The sequence below is a fragment of the Rhinolophus sinicus genome, chromosome X, assembly GCF_036562045.2.
Source record: "Rhinolophus sinicus isolate RSC01 chromosome X, ASM3656204v1, whole genome shotgun sequence".
NCBI lineage: Eukaryota > Metazoa > Chordata > Mammalia > Chiroptera > Rhinolophidae > Rhinolophus > Rhinolophus sinicus.
The window spans coordinates 69867936-69882019 of NC_133768.1; the positions used below are offsets into that span (position 1 = coordinate 69867936).

The following is a 14084-nucleotide window of genomic DNA, read 5'->3' on the forward strand; positions in this document are numbered from 1 at the left end:
AAGAAAATATTAAAAGACAAAGATGGGCACTATATAACAATAAAGGGATCAATTCGACAGAGGACATAACCCTAGTAAACATCTATGCACCCAACATAGGAGCACCTAAATATATAAAACAGATATTGACTGACATAAAGACAGAGATCAACAGTAACACTATCATAGTAGGGGACTTCAACACACCTCTGACAACAAGGGACAGGTCTTCCAGACAGAAAATCAATATGGAAACAACAGCCTTAAATGACACATTGGACCACTTGGATTTAATCGATATTTTCAGAGCATTTCACCCCAAAGCTGCAGAATACACGTTCTTCTCAAGCGCACATGGAACATTTTCCAAGATAGACCATATGTTAGGCCACAAAACAAGTCTTGATAAATTTAAGAAAATTGAAATCATACCAATTGTCTTCTCTGACCACAGTGCTATGAAATTAGAAATGAACTACAGGAAAAAAACTGGAAGACACACAAATTCATGGAGGCTGAATAATATGTTACTAAATAATGAATGGGTCAAGCAGGAGATCAAGGAAGAAATCAAAAGATATCTCGAGACAAACGAAAATGAAAATACAACGACCCAAAATCTATGGGATGCCGCGAAAGCAGTCCTAAGAGGGAAATTCATAGCATTGCAGGCCTACCTAAAGAAACAAGAAACATCACTAATCAACAGTTTATCTTCACACTTAAGGGATCTGGAAAAAGAACAGCAAAATAAGCCCAAAGGGAGTACAAGAAAGGAGATAATAAAGATCAGAGCGGAAATAAATGAAATAGAAACCAGAAAAACAATACAAAAGTTCAATGAATCCAAGAGTTGGTTCTTAGAGAAGATAAACAAAATTGACAAACCTTTAGCGAGACTCATTAAATAAAAGAGAGAGGACCCGAATTAATAAAATCAGAATGAAAGAGGAGAAGTGACAACAGACACTGCAGAAATACAAAAAATTTAAAGAAATTACTATGAGCAACTATATGCCAACAAATCTGGAAGAAATGGACAATTTTCTAGAGGCGTACAACCTTCCAAGGCTAACTCAAGAAGAAACAGAAAACCTGAATAGACTGATTACCACCAGGGAAATTGAATCAGTGATCAACAATATCCCAACAAACAAAAGCCCTGGACCAGATGGCTTTACAGGTGAATTTTACAAAACGTTCAAAAAAGAATTATCACCTATTCTCCTCAAACTCTTCCAAAAAATCCAGAAGGAGGGAAGACTCCCAAACACTTTTTACAAAGCCACTATCACCCTGATCCCAAAATCAGACAAAGACACCACAAAAAAGAAAACTACAGGCCGATATCGCTAATGAACATAGATGCAAAAATCCTCAACAAAATATTAGCGAACAGAATTCAGCAATACATTAAAAAGATCATACACCATGATCAAGTGGGATTCATCCCTGGTATGCAAGGGTGGTTCAACATCCGCAAATCAATTAATGTGATACACCACATTAATAAAATGAAAAAAATCACATGATCATATCAATAGATGCAGAAAAAGCATTTGATAAAATCCAGCAGCCATTTATGATTAAAACCCCTTAAGAAAGTGGGAATAGAGGGATCATATCTCAACATAATAAAGGCCATATATGATAAACCCACAGCTAACATCATACTCAATGGGGAAAAGCTAAAACCATTCCCTTAAGATAAGGAACAAGGCAAGGTTGCCCACTTTCTCCACTTCTATTCAACATAGTGCTGGAAGTTCTAGCCACAGCAATCAGACAAGAAAAAGAAATAAAAGGCATCCAAATCGGTAAGGAGGAAGTAAAATTGTCATTATATGCAGATGACATGATACTATATATAGAGAACCCTAAAGACTCCACCAAGAAACCATTAGAGCTGATAGATGAATTTAGTAAAGTAGCATGATACAAAATTAATATTCAGAAATCAGTTGCATTTGTATATACCAATGATAAAACATCAGAATGAGAAATTATAAAAACAATCCCATTTACAATTGCTCCAAAGACTATAAAATACCTGGGAATAAATTTAACCAAAGAAGTAAAAGATCTGTACTCAGAAAATTATAAGACACTGAAGAAAGAAATGAAAGAAGATACAAATAGATGGAAACACATACCATGTTCATGGATAGGAAGAATTAATATAGTTAAAATGTCCATACTGCCTAAGGCAATATACATATTCAACGCAATTCCTATCAAACTACCAACGACATTTTTCACAGAAATAGAACATATAATCCTAAAATTTATATGGGACAACAAAAGACCCCGGATAGCCTCAGCAATCTTGAGAAATAAGAACAAAGTGGGAGGTATAACAATACCTGACATCAAATTATACTACAAGGCTACAGTAATCAAAACAGCATGGTACTGGCATAAAAACAGATACATAGATCAATGGAACAGACTAGAGAGTCCAGAAATAAATTCATGCCTATATGGCCATTTAATCTATGACAATGGAAGCAAGAATTTACGGTGGGGTAAAGACAGTCTATTCAATAAATGGTGCTGGGAAACCTAGACAGACACATGCAAAAAAATGAAGCTGAACCACCTCCTTACACCATATACAAAAATAAATTCAAAATGGCTCAAAGACTTAAATGTAAGATCTGAAACCATAAAATTCCTAGAAGAAAATATAGGAAGAAACTTCACAGACATTACCCGGAGTAAGATTTTTACTGATATATCCTCTCGCATGAGGGAAGTAAGAGAAAAAATAAACATGTGGGATTACATCAAACTAAAAAGTTTTTTCACAGCAAAGGAAACCATCAATAAAACAAAAAGGATCCTACTGAATGGGAAAAGATATTTGCCAATGATATATCTGATAAGGGTTAATATCACAAATTTATAAAAACTCACTCAACTCAACTCCAAAAACAAACAACCCAATTAAAAATGGGCAGAGGACATGAAGAGACATTTTTCTAAAAGGACATACAGATGGCAAACAGACATATGAAGAAATGCTCAACCTCACTAACCATCAGAGAAATGCAAATAAAACCACAATGAGATACCACCTCACCCCAGTCAAGATGGCTATCATCAATAAATCAACAAACAACAAGTGCTGGCGCAGATGTGGAGAAAAGGGAACGCTGGTGCACTGTTGGTGGGAATGCAGATTGGTGCAGCCACTATGGAAAACAGTATGGAGGTATCTCAAAAATCTGAAAATGGAACTACCTTATGATCCAGCAATCCCACTCCTAGGTATCTACCCCGAGAAATCCAAAACTCCAATTCAAAAATCTTTATGCACTCCTGTGTTTATTGCAGCACTATACACAATAGCCAAGACATGGAAACAACCAAAATGCCCATCGGTAGATGACTGGATTAAGAAACTGTGGTACATTTATACAATGGAGTATTATGCAGCCATAAAGAAGAAAGAAATCTTACCATTTGCAACAACATGGATGGACCTAGAGAACATTATGTTAAGTGAAATAAGTCAGACAGAGAAAGACAAATACCATATGATCTCACTTATATGCGGAATCTAAAGAAAAGAATAAGTGAATGAACTAATCAGAGACAGTTTTGGAAACATGGAGGAAAAACCTGAGGGTTGCTAGAGGGGCGGGGGGGGGGTGGGGATAAGGGGAAGGTGAGAGGTTTAGAAAATAGTCGGTAACCACAAGATGGCCACGGGGTTTTGAAAATTAATTTGGGGAACATACAGAGGGATAGTGGATGGGGGGAGGGGGGTTCACACAGTGTGAGGGATATAAATGATAAACGTCTAAATTTTGCTCTGTCTTGTGCACCTGAAACTAATTTTTAAAAAAAAGTTAAAAAAAATAAAATAAAATAAAGTTTTTGATCCTTCATATAAAAGATATATGACTGGAAAAAATATATATATATATTGTTATTTTAAGTCCTAATTTCTGATTATTTCCTTTGGATGGATACTAAAAGAGGAATTATTGTATCAAAGGGTATGTGTATTAAAGGGTTCTGCAAAAAAAAAAAAAAGAAATCTATGTAATTTTACTAACAATTGTCACCCCAATAAATTTAAAAAAGAAAAAAGAAAAAAACTGTGGTACATTTATACAATTGAGTATTATGCAGCCATAAAGAAGAATGAAATCTTACCATTTGCAACAATATGGATGGACCTAGAAAACATTGTGCTAAGTGAAATAAGTCAGACAGAGAAAGACAAATACCATATGACTTCACTTATATGTGGAATCTAAAAAAAAGAATAAATGAATGAACTAATCAGAAACAGTTTTGGAGACATAGAGGAAAACCTGATGGTTGCTAGATGGGGGGGTGGGGATAAGGGGGAAGATGAGGGGATTAGTAAACACAATCGGTAACCACAAGATTGCCAGGGGGATACAAAAGTCAATTTGGGGAATGTGATCAATAATGTTGTAAATATTTTATAGGGTATCCGATGGACACTTGTCTCATTAGGGAGACCACCTCAGGGATGATGTAGATGCCTGATCACTGCACTGTAAACCTGAAGCTGAAGCTGAACAATAATGAATGTCAAGTACAATTTTATATATATGTATATATATATCGTTACAAGAAGTGGAATACAGCATTAGGAATAGAGACAGTAGAAATGTAATGGCTGTATGCGATGTCTGAGGAGTAGTAGATTGGGGGAGGGACGTTATCACTTGTGAGGGATATAAGTGATAAATGTCTAATTATTACATTGTTTTGTACACCTGAAACTAATTTTTAAAAAAAACACACCAGTTCTCTAAAGTAAGTCTTGAACCTATGCAACGTGATGAAATGCTAGAAACTCATATTGATAATAATTATATCATGTCATTAAAATAAACATCTAATAAGTAAAAGTCAAAAAACTTAAGATTTTATTTTAAAAGCAGTTTTTGGTTCAGAGAAAAATTGACAGGAAGGTACAAAGATATAACCTCTCCCCCACACATGCACAGCCTCCCCCATTAACAACATCCGCACCAGAAGAGTACATTTGTTACAATTGATGAACCTATGTTGACACAGCATAATCTCCCAAAGTCCATAGTTTACCTTAGGTTTCATTCTTGGTATTGTACATTCTATGGGTTTGGACACATGTATAATAACATGTATCCATCATTATAGTACCATACAGAGTATTTTCACTGCCCCACAAAAACCCTAGCAACCACTGATCTTTTTACTATCTCCATAGTTTTGCTTTTTCCAGAATGTCAGATAGTTGGAATTCATACAGTATATAGCCTTTTAAGATATGCGTTTAAGGAGGACAATGATTTTTGGTCTTCCGTGTTGAGAAAATATGGTGTAAGGGCTCAGGTGGGCTGTGTCTGCTTTCTCTGCTGTACTGCTACAGGGACTGCTGACATTCCGCGATGTGTTCATAGAATTCTTTCAGGAGTGGGAATGCCTGGATCCCTCTCAGCAGAAACTGTACATGGATGTGATGTTGGAGAACTACAGGAACCTGATCTCCCTGGGTCTCGCTGTAGCTAAGCCAGATCTGGTCACCTTTTTGGAGCAAAAGCAGGAGGCCAGGGGAGCGAAGATAAAGAAGACAGCCATCCACCCAGATATGTCTGCTCATGGCACCCTGGGCTTGTTTCCAAAGCCAGGCATAGAAGATTCATTTCACCAAATGCTACTGAGTACACACAATGGAGAAAGAAGTTATCAATTCAATGAATCTTGGAAAAAATTTAACCAAGGATCAAATCCTCATAAACATCAGAGGATTCAGCTTCCAGAGAACCATTATAAATATGGGAAACTGTTTGTTCAAAGCTCAAATCTTCTTATACATAAGAGTATTCATATTGCAGAGAAGATAGATAAATGTCGTGAAGGTGGCAAATCTTTGAATCAATCTTTAAATCTTACTGAACATCAGAATATTCATACTGGGGAGGAACCTTGCCAATGTAATCAGTGTGTGAGAGTTTTCAGTCTAGTATACAATCTGAAAGAGAGAATCTGTAATGAAGAGGAATCTTATAAATGTAAAGAATGTGGTAAAACCTTTAACTAGCATTCATATCTTACTAATATCAGAGAATTCATACCACAGAGAAGCCTTACAAATGTAGAGAATGTGGCAAAGCCTTTAAGCAGAGCTCAAATGTTATTCGACATCAGAGAATCCATACTGGAGAGAAGCCTTACAAATGTAAGGAATGTGGCAAAGCTTTTAACCGGTGCTCAAAACTTACTCAACATGAGAGAATTCATACTGGAGAGAAACCTTATAAATGTAGAGAATGTGACAAAGCCTTTATTCAACATTCACATCTTCATCGACATATTAAAATTCATATTGGACAGAAAGTTTAAAACTGTAAAGAATGTGGTAAACCCTTTAGCTGGACCTACAGCCTTACTCAATATGAGAGAATGCATACTGGAGAGAAATTCTACATTTGCAATAAATAATGAAAGCCCTTTGTTCAAAATATACACTTCAGAGAAACCTCCCAGAGTTCATGCTGGAAAGTGACTTTAAAGACATTTAAAAATGTGGGAAAGTATTAAATAGAAAACAAAATCTAAAATATCAGAATTCACAGTCAAAAGTAGTAAGTCAATAACACTTCTTAGATATTACTCTAAAGCGGAATACTTACTACAGAGAATAATCCGAAGTTTAAAAATTTAGATAACTCATTTATTAGTATACTTCAAGGTATCAAGGAACAGGCATAATTACTTACAATGTATCTTTATATTTGAGATTTTTTGAAAAGAAAATATTAATGTGATTCAACTGTCAAATCACTTCATGCTGTGCCTGTGTTTCTACTGTGTATGTGAGTCATGGGTTTGATTCTTGCTGCCTCAGAGATCTGAGAGCCCTTGGGTGTCAGGTGGGATTCACTCATATCTGCTTTTCCATGGAAGATTGAGGACAATGTAAGACACAATGTATGAAGAAACTTTAAATGAAGATGCTGTTTGTTGTTGACTTAGAACATTGATGTAAGTCACCATGCGGTAGGTGTTCAGGGCATCTTTTTTTGCATTAACGTAAGACAGGAATATTTTGAATTTCCAATAGTTTTATCATTTTCTCTTTGAGGAATAAAACATGACAGTTCATTACAATCCTGATGTATCTTCATTGTGGTCATAGATAGAAGTTATGAATATTATTTGATGTGGTTAAAATGAAGAAGTGTTCACCAATATTTGAGAAAAATATAGATAACTCATCCTTAGGTATATAAAATTCTTGAATATCTATCTTCACTAAACAATTAGCCTTGAAAACCATAGGAAGCATAGCTCTCAGATCATTCTATCAGAAGAATAGGAATGGGGCCGGCCGGTTAGCTCAGTTGGTTAGAGCGTAATACTCATAACACCAAGGTCCCCAGTTCAATTCCCACATGGGCCAGTGAGCTGCACCCTCCACAACTAGATAGAAAACAACAACTTGACTTGGAGCTGATGGGTCCTGGGAAAACACACTGTTCCCCAATTAAAAAGAAAGAAAAAAAAGTATAGGAATGCTTCTTGAATGCTTGTAATGTGTATTATGACCAGTGCAACCAGTGGGGTTGCAGTGCTTTATTTAGATAGAGTTGTGTGTGACCATAATATATTTTAATTAATAAAGCTGAATGAATTTGAAAAAAATAAGATATTCATTTAAGGTTCCTCCATGTCTTTTCATGATTTGATGGCTCATTTCTTTTTAGCTCTAAACAATATTCCATTCTCTGGATGCTCCACAGTTTATTTATCCATTCACTTACTGAAGGACATCTTGATTGTTTCCAAGTTTGGGCAATTATGAATAAAGCTGCTATAAATATTCATGTGCAGGTTTTTTGTGTGGACCATAAGTTTCCAGATCTTTTGGATAAATAGCAAGGAGTATGATTTCTGGATCATATGTTAAGAGTATGTTTAATTTTGTAAGAAACTGCCAAACTGTCCTCCAATGTGACTGTAGCATTTAGATTTTTATCTACTAGATTGTAAACTCATGAAATCAGATGCCATGTCTGTTGTTGCTCATCACCAGACTCCTAAGTTCTAGGCATAGAGTAGGCACTTATATTTACTGGATAAATGAATTAATTACCTAAACTATGGAATCCAGAACATGCTAACTCAATTTGTAACTGAAACCAAATTAGGAGGTGAGGCTAGCATCTTAAAATATGTAGTAAGAATTTTACATGACCCTGACATATGGGAGAAATGGCCAGAAAGGAAACAAAATCAGCATTTATAGGACAAAATAGGTAACCGTTTTCAGAAGTGATTGTTAATATTACAAGTGTAGTCAAAGCATCATATTTCTAAAGAAACAGTGACAAAGTTGTATGTGTTTGGTGGGGAGGAGAATAAAGAAGGATCTCAAAACAAGGTCCATGTGAAGACTGGTTAAAGGACTTGTTGATACTTAAGCTAGGGAAAATAAAAACTGAAGGGTATATGAGGGCAACCCAGATATTTGGAGGTCTGTTATGTTAAAGGAAAAGTGCATTGGCTAGTACATGGTGTGCAGATTGCCACTATCCCACTCCTGTCCTCACAGCAGACATCGCAACACATTTTCTTATTGTGATCTAAGCAGTAAACACTAATTGATATAAACTGGCAAATAAAGTGAAACTGTCAAATATATTAATTAAGCAAACAAACTTTTATGATATATATAAAATTTAAGAAAATAATGTTCATTTCTGAGGAATAAACATGAAAGGAAGATGAAACTTTATCTTAACTTTACAATCAAAATAAACTGCTCTTTAATAGACTTAGAACACAATGCTTTCTTTAAGAAAAGTTGAATAAGCCTACTTTGGATGTTTTACATTAGCCAACATAAATTTTACAATATTAATTTTCATCCAAACCATCATATTAGGACTAACACATTTATCTGAACAATGTTATGCAGCATTTGCAACAACTATAAGACAAGAGATCTGTAATGTTCTAAAAAAAAAAAAAGTAAAATGTTGAAACTTACAGCCTTAAAGAAATTCTTATCTTTTTAAACAAAAAATTGTTGGTACATTAGTGAACAATGACTTCTTGCACAGAGATGCTGAACATTGTATTTTCTTTGAATTTTTTTCTTTTAACCTACATTATTGATGACAAGCAACCTATTTTTAGAAACTTCTCACCATCCTCAAAGGAGAAACTTGTATTTCAGTATTTTTCCTTAAATTAAGGGAGACTTCCACAAAACCTATCTACCATCTCAGGTCAAAACTAGTACCAAAATAAGTGGGAATTAGAGGTTGCAGATTTCATAAAGAAGAACTTTCTAATAAAGTAAACTGTCTAAACATTGGAATGGGCTGCTTGTGAAATAGTTATTCAGAGTCTGAATGACACAAGTTAGGGAGTTGTAGAAGGGACAATAGCTGAGATGCTAGAAAAAGGTCCTGGTTCCTAAATGCTTATATAAGGGCCAGCTTATCAGAACCCCCTAGGGATCTTGTTAAAACCACACATTCCTGGGCCCCAGTGCAAAGATTTCAGAGTCAGGGACTTGTAATCTACACTTTTGATAAATCCTCTATGTGATTTTGATGTGCAGCTAGGTTCAGGAATCTGTGGATTAGATAATTGCTAAGATCCCTGCCAAAACCTAGAGTCTATGTACTGGTTTCTTTTTTCTGTGTATTTAAAAGGATTTATTGGTTACCAGAGAGTAAGGGGGGAGAGAGTGGTAGAGGAGAGTAAAGGGGATCAAATATATCGTGATAGAAGAACTGACTCTGGGTAGTGAACACACAATGCAATATATAAATGATGTATTATAGAATTGTACACTGATTTCTGAAGATAACAGGGGGAGGTGGATTTTCTATTAAAGGGGACTTCAAAGAGTTGAGAGACTGTGGTGAGTGGGCAAGATGTAGGATACTCTCCTTCGTTTTTCAGGTTCCAGAAACCTCAAAGAATAGTGATACATGCTGGTCAAACTCATGATGGCCATATACCTATTTTATCCACTTACAATGGAAAAATTCTAATTTGCACACTTTCCTTATGGATTTTAGGATCAGCTTGTAAATTTCTACAAAGAAGCCAGATGGGATTCTAGTAGAGATTATATTGAATCTGTAGATCAATTTGGAGTGTATTGTCATCTTAATAATATTAAGTCTTCTGATCCATGAACATGGCATGTTTTTCCGTTATTTAGATCTTCTTTAATTTCTTTCAATGTTTTGTTCTTTTTAATATTTGTTGTTTTACGTTTTGTGCTTCTTTCTAAAATTTAGTCCTAAATATTTTATTCTTTTTGATGCTATTGTAAATGCAGTTATTCTTATTTTCATTTTCAGATTCTGTCTTGCAATTTATTTGTTGAAGAAACCATGTTGTTTCCTGTAGTTCGACTCCCCGACATCCTCACTCTAAATCCAAGTCTGAATTTTCTACCTTACATCTTTGTGATGTTATTTAATATCTTTCTGTATTTTCCTAAAAATTCATATTTATATCTAGAGGTTTGATCAGATTCCAATTCTATTCTTTGGCAAAAATACATCATAGACACTGCTTTATTTTTCCATTAAGAGTCATATGATATTTGGTTATTACTCTTTTTGTAATGTTAACAGACACTGATGATCATTGCCTAAATCCATTAATTCATTAACAGTTGTAAAATTCTACAATTCTTTCTTAATTTATTAGCTGGAAATCTTCTACAAAAACATTTTCCTCACTATTTGGTTACATAGAGAAAGAATGTGTATAACAAAAGCAGGTTAAATGTTTGATTCATTATTTTATTTACCAGATTCAAAATAATGGGCTAGCTTTCTCCAAGTTGACCAATTGTATTTTTAAGTATCATTATGAACTCATATACTTAAACGTATTTGATATATTTCAATCCATTGTAATTATCGTCTTTAGATACTCAAATTGCTTCATGCTTGGCCAGTGAGAGTCTCTTCAATTTAGCTCTCAAGTCCTTTTGACACAACCCTAGTAGTGTTCCTGTATAGGGAAAACCCTAATCACAAGTCCAGGTTGTTACCTGTGCTCTGACTGATCAGCTATATATCAGAGGTTCCTATGACCTCCTCCCCCTTGGATTCCATTATTTGCTAGTACAGCTCACAGAACTCAGAGAAACACTTATGTTTACCAGTGTATTAGACATAATAAAAGATACAGATGAACAGCCAGATGAAGAGGTACATAGCAGGAGGTCTGGCAGTGTCCTGAAAGTGGAAGCTTCAGTCCCTGTGGTGTCGGGGTGCTCGCTCTCCCAGTATGTGAATGTATTCACCAAACTGGAAGTTCTCCAAACCCCATACTTTTGGGATATTTATGGAGGTTTCCTAATGTAGGCATGATCAGTCATTAACTCCATTTTCAGCTCTTCTCTCTCTAGAGAAGTAAGGGGTGGGGCTGAAAAGTCCAAGCTTCCAGTTATGGCTTGGTCTTTCTGGTGACCAGCCTCCATCCAGGAGCTATCCAGGAGCCACCCAAAGTTGCTTCAATAGAACAAAAGACTATCCTATCACCCGGAAAATTCCAAGGGATTTAGAAGCCTTGTGTTAGGAACCTGGTTCAAAGACCAAATATTAGAACATAAGATATAGTGCCTCGTAAGTGGTGGGCATGATAGCGAACTCAGGAGGGTCATCTACGAGCTTAAGTTGTCATTGTTGAATTGTTCTATTGTGCCAGAGGGCTCTACGTGATTGGGGCCTGGTCAGTTCTTCCTGGCGGGGCGCATGGGAAATGCTGAGTGCGCTGGGAAAGTCTGGAGCAGCTCTCTGTGCAGACTGTGGGAGTCGACTGTGCCCTCCCTTCAGTTCTGCATTTGTACTGAGCTGGTTTTCATCCACCTTGAGTAGTTATCCAAAGAAGCCTATGACTTCATACATTCGATTTTCTAAAGAATACCTACCCATATTTAAAGCTCAGAACCCAGATGTAAAAAATTCAGAACTATAACTGTACATGAACTTCATTTCTTTAGCATACATATTGCTTTAATCCAAGTTAGCTTTGTTTATCCTGATAGAACTGTAACTCACTTGCATTCTTTCCCCAGATACTCCTATGTATATTGTATGTCCATTCCTTTTAATCATTAAGATCTAAGGACATTAAGTTCCAGTAAACAGCAACACTTAAGAATAAAGCTTCACAGAGAACCATGTGATTTCACTGATATGTGGTATATAAACCAAAAACAACAAAAGAACAAGACAAACAAATGAGAAACAGAAACTCATAGACACAGACAATAGTTTAGTGGTTACCAGAGGGTAAGGGGGTGGGGGGTGGGAGATGAGGGTAAGGGGGATCAAATATATGGTGATGGAAGGAGAACTGACTCTGGGTGGTGAACACACAATGGGATTTATAGATGATGTAGTACAGAATTGTACTCCTGAAATCAATGTAATTTTACTAACAATTGTCACCCCAATAAATTTTTTTAAAAAAGAAAAAACAGGCCTGGAAGTACACACTGTTCCCCAATAAGGTCCTGTTCCCCTTCCCCAATAAAATCTTACAAAAAAAAAAGAATAAAGCTTCAGGTCTATCAATTATGACCAAGATACAATAACCAAACTTCAAACTAGAATAAAGCTTCAGTCAAACAAAGATAACACCTTGGCCTCACTTATGTTTCAGCTCCAGATTCGTGAAATCAGAACAGTCCCACAGACCACATCCCCTGGGAACTGGACCAAACAATGCCATGACTGACACCAGGACCTGAAGCCATGATCAATTCCTCCCTGTCTTAGCCCTGACCAATCAGTAGAGCTCACAACCCCAACTCCTACAATAACCATGTTTAATGATTTTTCCCTTATGTAATCTAGACATTAGAGGCCATCAGGGAGCCAGGTTTTTGAGAGCACTAGCTCACCTGTGTCTCCGGGCTTGGCACCAAGTCTAAATAAACCTTCACTTTCTTTGCTACAAACTCCTGCTCGTGTTTTCGTTTGGCTTGGACACGCACAGGCAAGAGGACCCCTTGAGTCTGTGGTAACAGAACCAATTTTAAAAATTGCTGAGCTATGGAGAGAACTTCCTGATTCAGAGAAAAATATGTATGAAGATGCATATAAGGCAGACTAGCAGGCATGCAAAGAAGAGATAAACAGGGGTGGCCGGATGGCTCAGTTGGTTAGAGCGCGAGCTCTTAACAAGGTTGCCAGTTCAATTCTCACATGGGATGGTGGGTTGCGCCCCCCGCAACTAAGACTGAAAACAGCAACTGGACTTGGAGCTGAGCTGCGTCCTCCACAACTAGATTGAAGGACAATGACTTGGAGCTGATGGGCCCTGGAAAAACACACTGTTCCCCAATATTCCCCAATAAAAAAATTTTTTTTAAAAAAAGAAGAGATAAACAGAATTCAAGAACAGCTAACTCCAAATCAAATGGTATCTTTGGAAAAAGAAATCATGCAAAAACGTTTAAAAAAGAAAATGATAACAAAAAAGAGAGAGTTGACAATGCTTGGAAAACCAAAAAGACCTCGCTCAGTTTATAACATTTTTATATCTGAACACTTCCAGGAAGCTAAGGATGGTACACTACAGTTAAAGCTGAAGACTGTAAATGAAACCTGGAAACATCTCTCTAGTTCTCAAAAGCAAGTATTAATATATATTCAACTTGCTGAAGATGATATAATTGATTATTATAATGAAATCAAATCTTGGGAAGAACAAATGGTTGAAGCTGGATGAAATGATCTTCTCCATTGCAAAATGAAACCCCAGGCAAAAAGCACAGAGGAGTGTTAAATAGAAGATTGAGTTATGTTCATAATGGATAGACACAAGAAATCAATTAGGTCTCAATACCTGAAGCTGTTGTAAAATTAGAAAGCATAAAGTGGGTAAACATTTTATACTTAATTTTTTTCCTTTAGTCCACAGAATTCTGCCACTTTGATACATTTTGTATTAGTATCTTGCTTTGGAAAACCCAAACAGATAAAAGTTCATGCAAGGGGGAGGACGGATGGCTCAGTTGGTTAGAGTGTGAGCTCTAAACAACAGGGTTACCGGTTTGATTCCCACGTGGGCCACTGAGCTGCGCC

The 14084-nt window shown here is 36.2% G+C and overlaps 1 protein-coding gene across 1 annotated transcript; it reads left to right on the forward strand.

Annotated features, from left to right (window-relative positions):
- Positions 1–7003: 7003 nt before the first annotated feature.
- On the forward strand, positions 7004–13785 carry LOC109439486 (transcription factor A, mitochondrial). Its single transcript, XM_074323309.1, is given in 4 exon segments — positions 7004–7008; positions 11727–11963; positions 13029–13138; positions 13379–13785. Coding segments are annotated over 4 exon segments (759 nt in total).
- Positions 13786–14084: the final 299 nt, after the last annotated feature.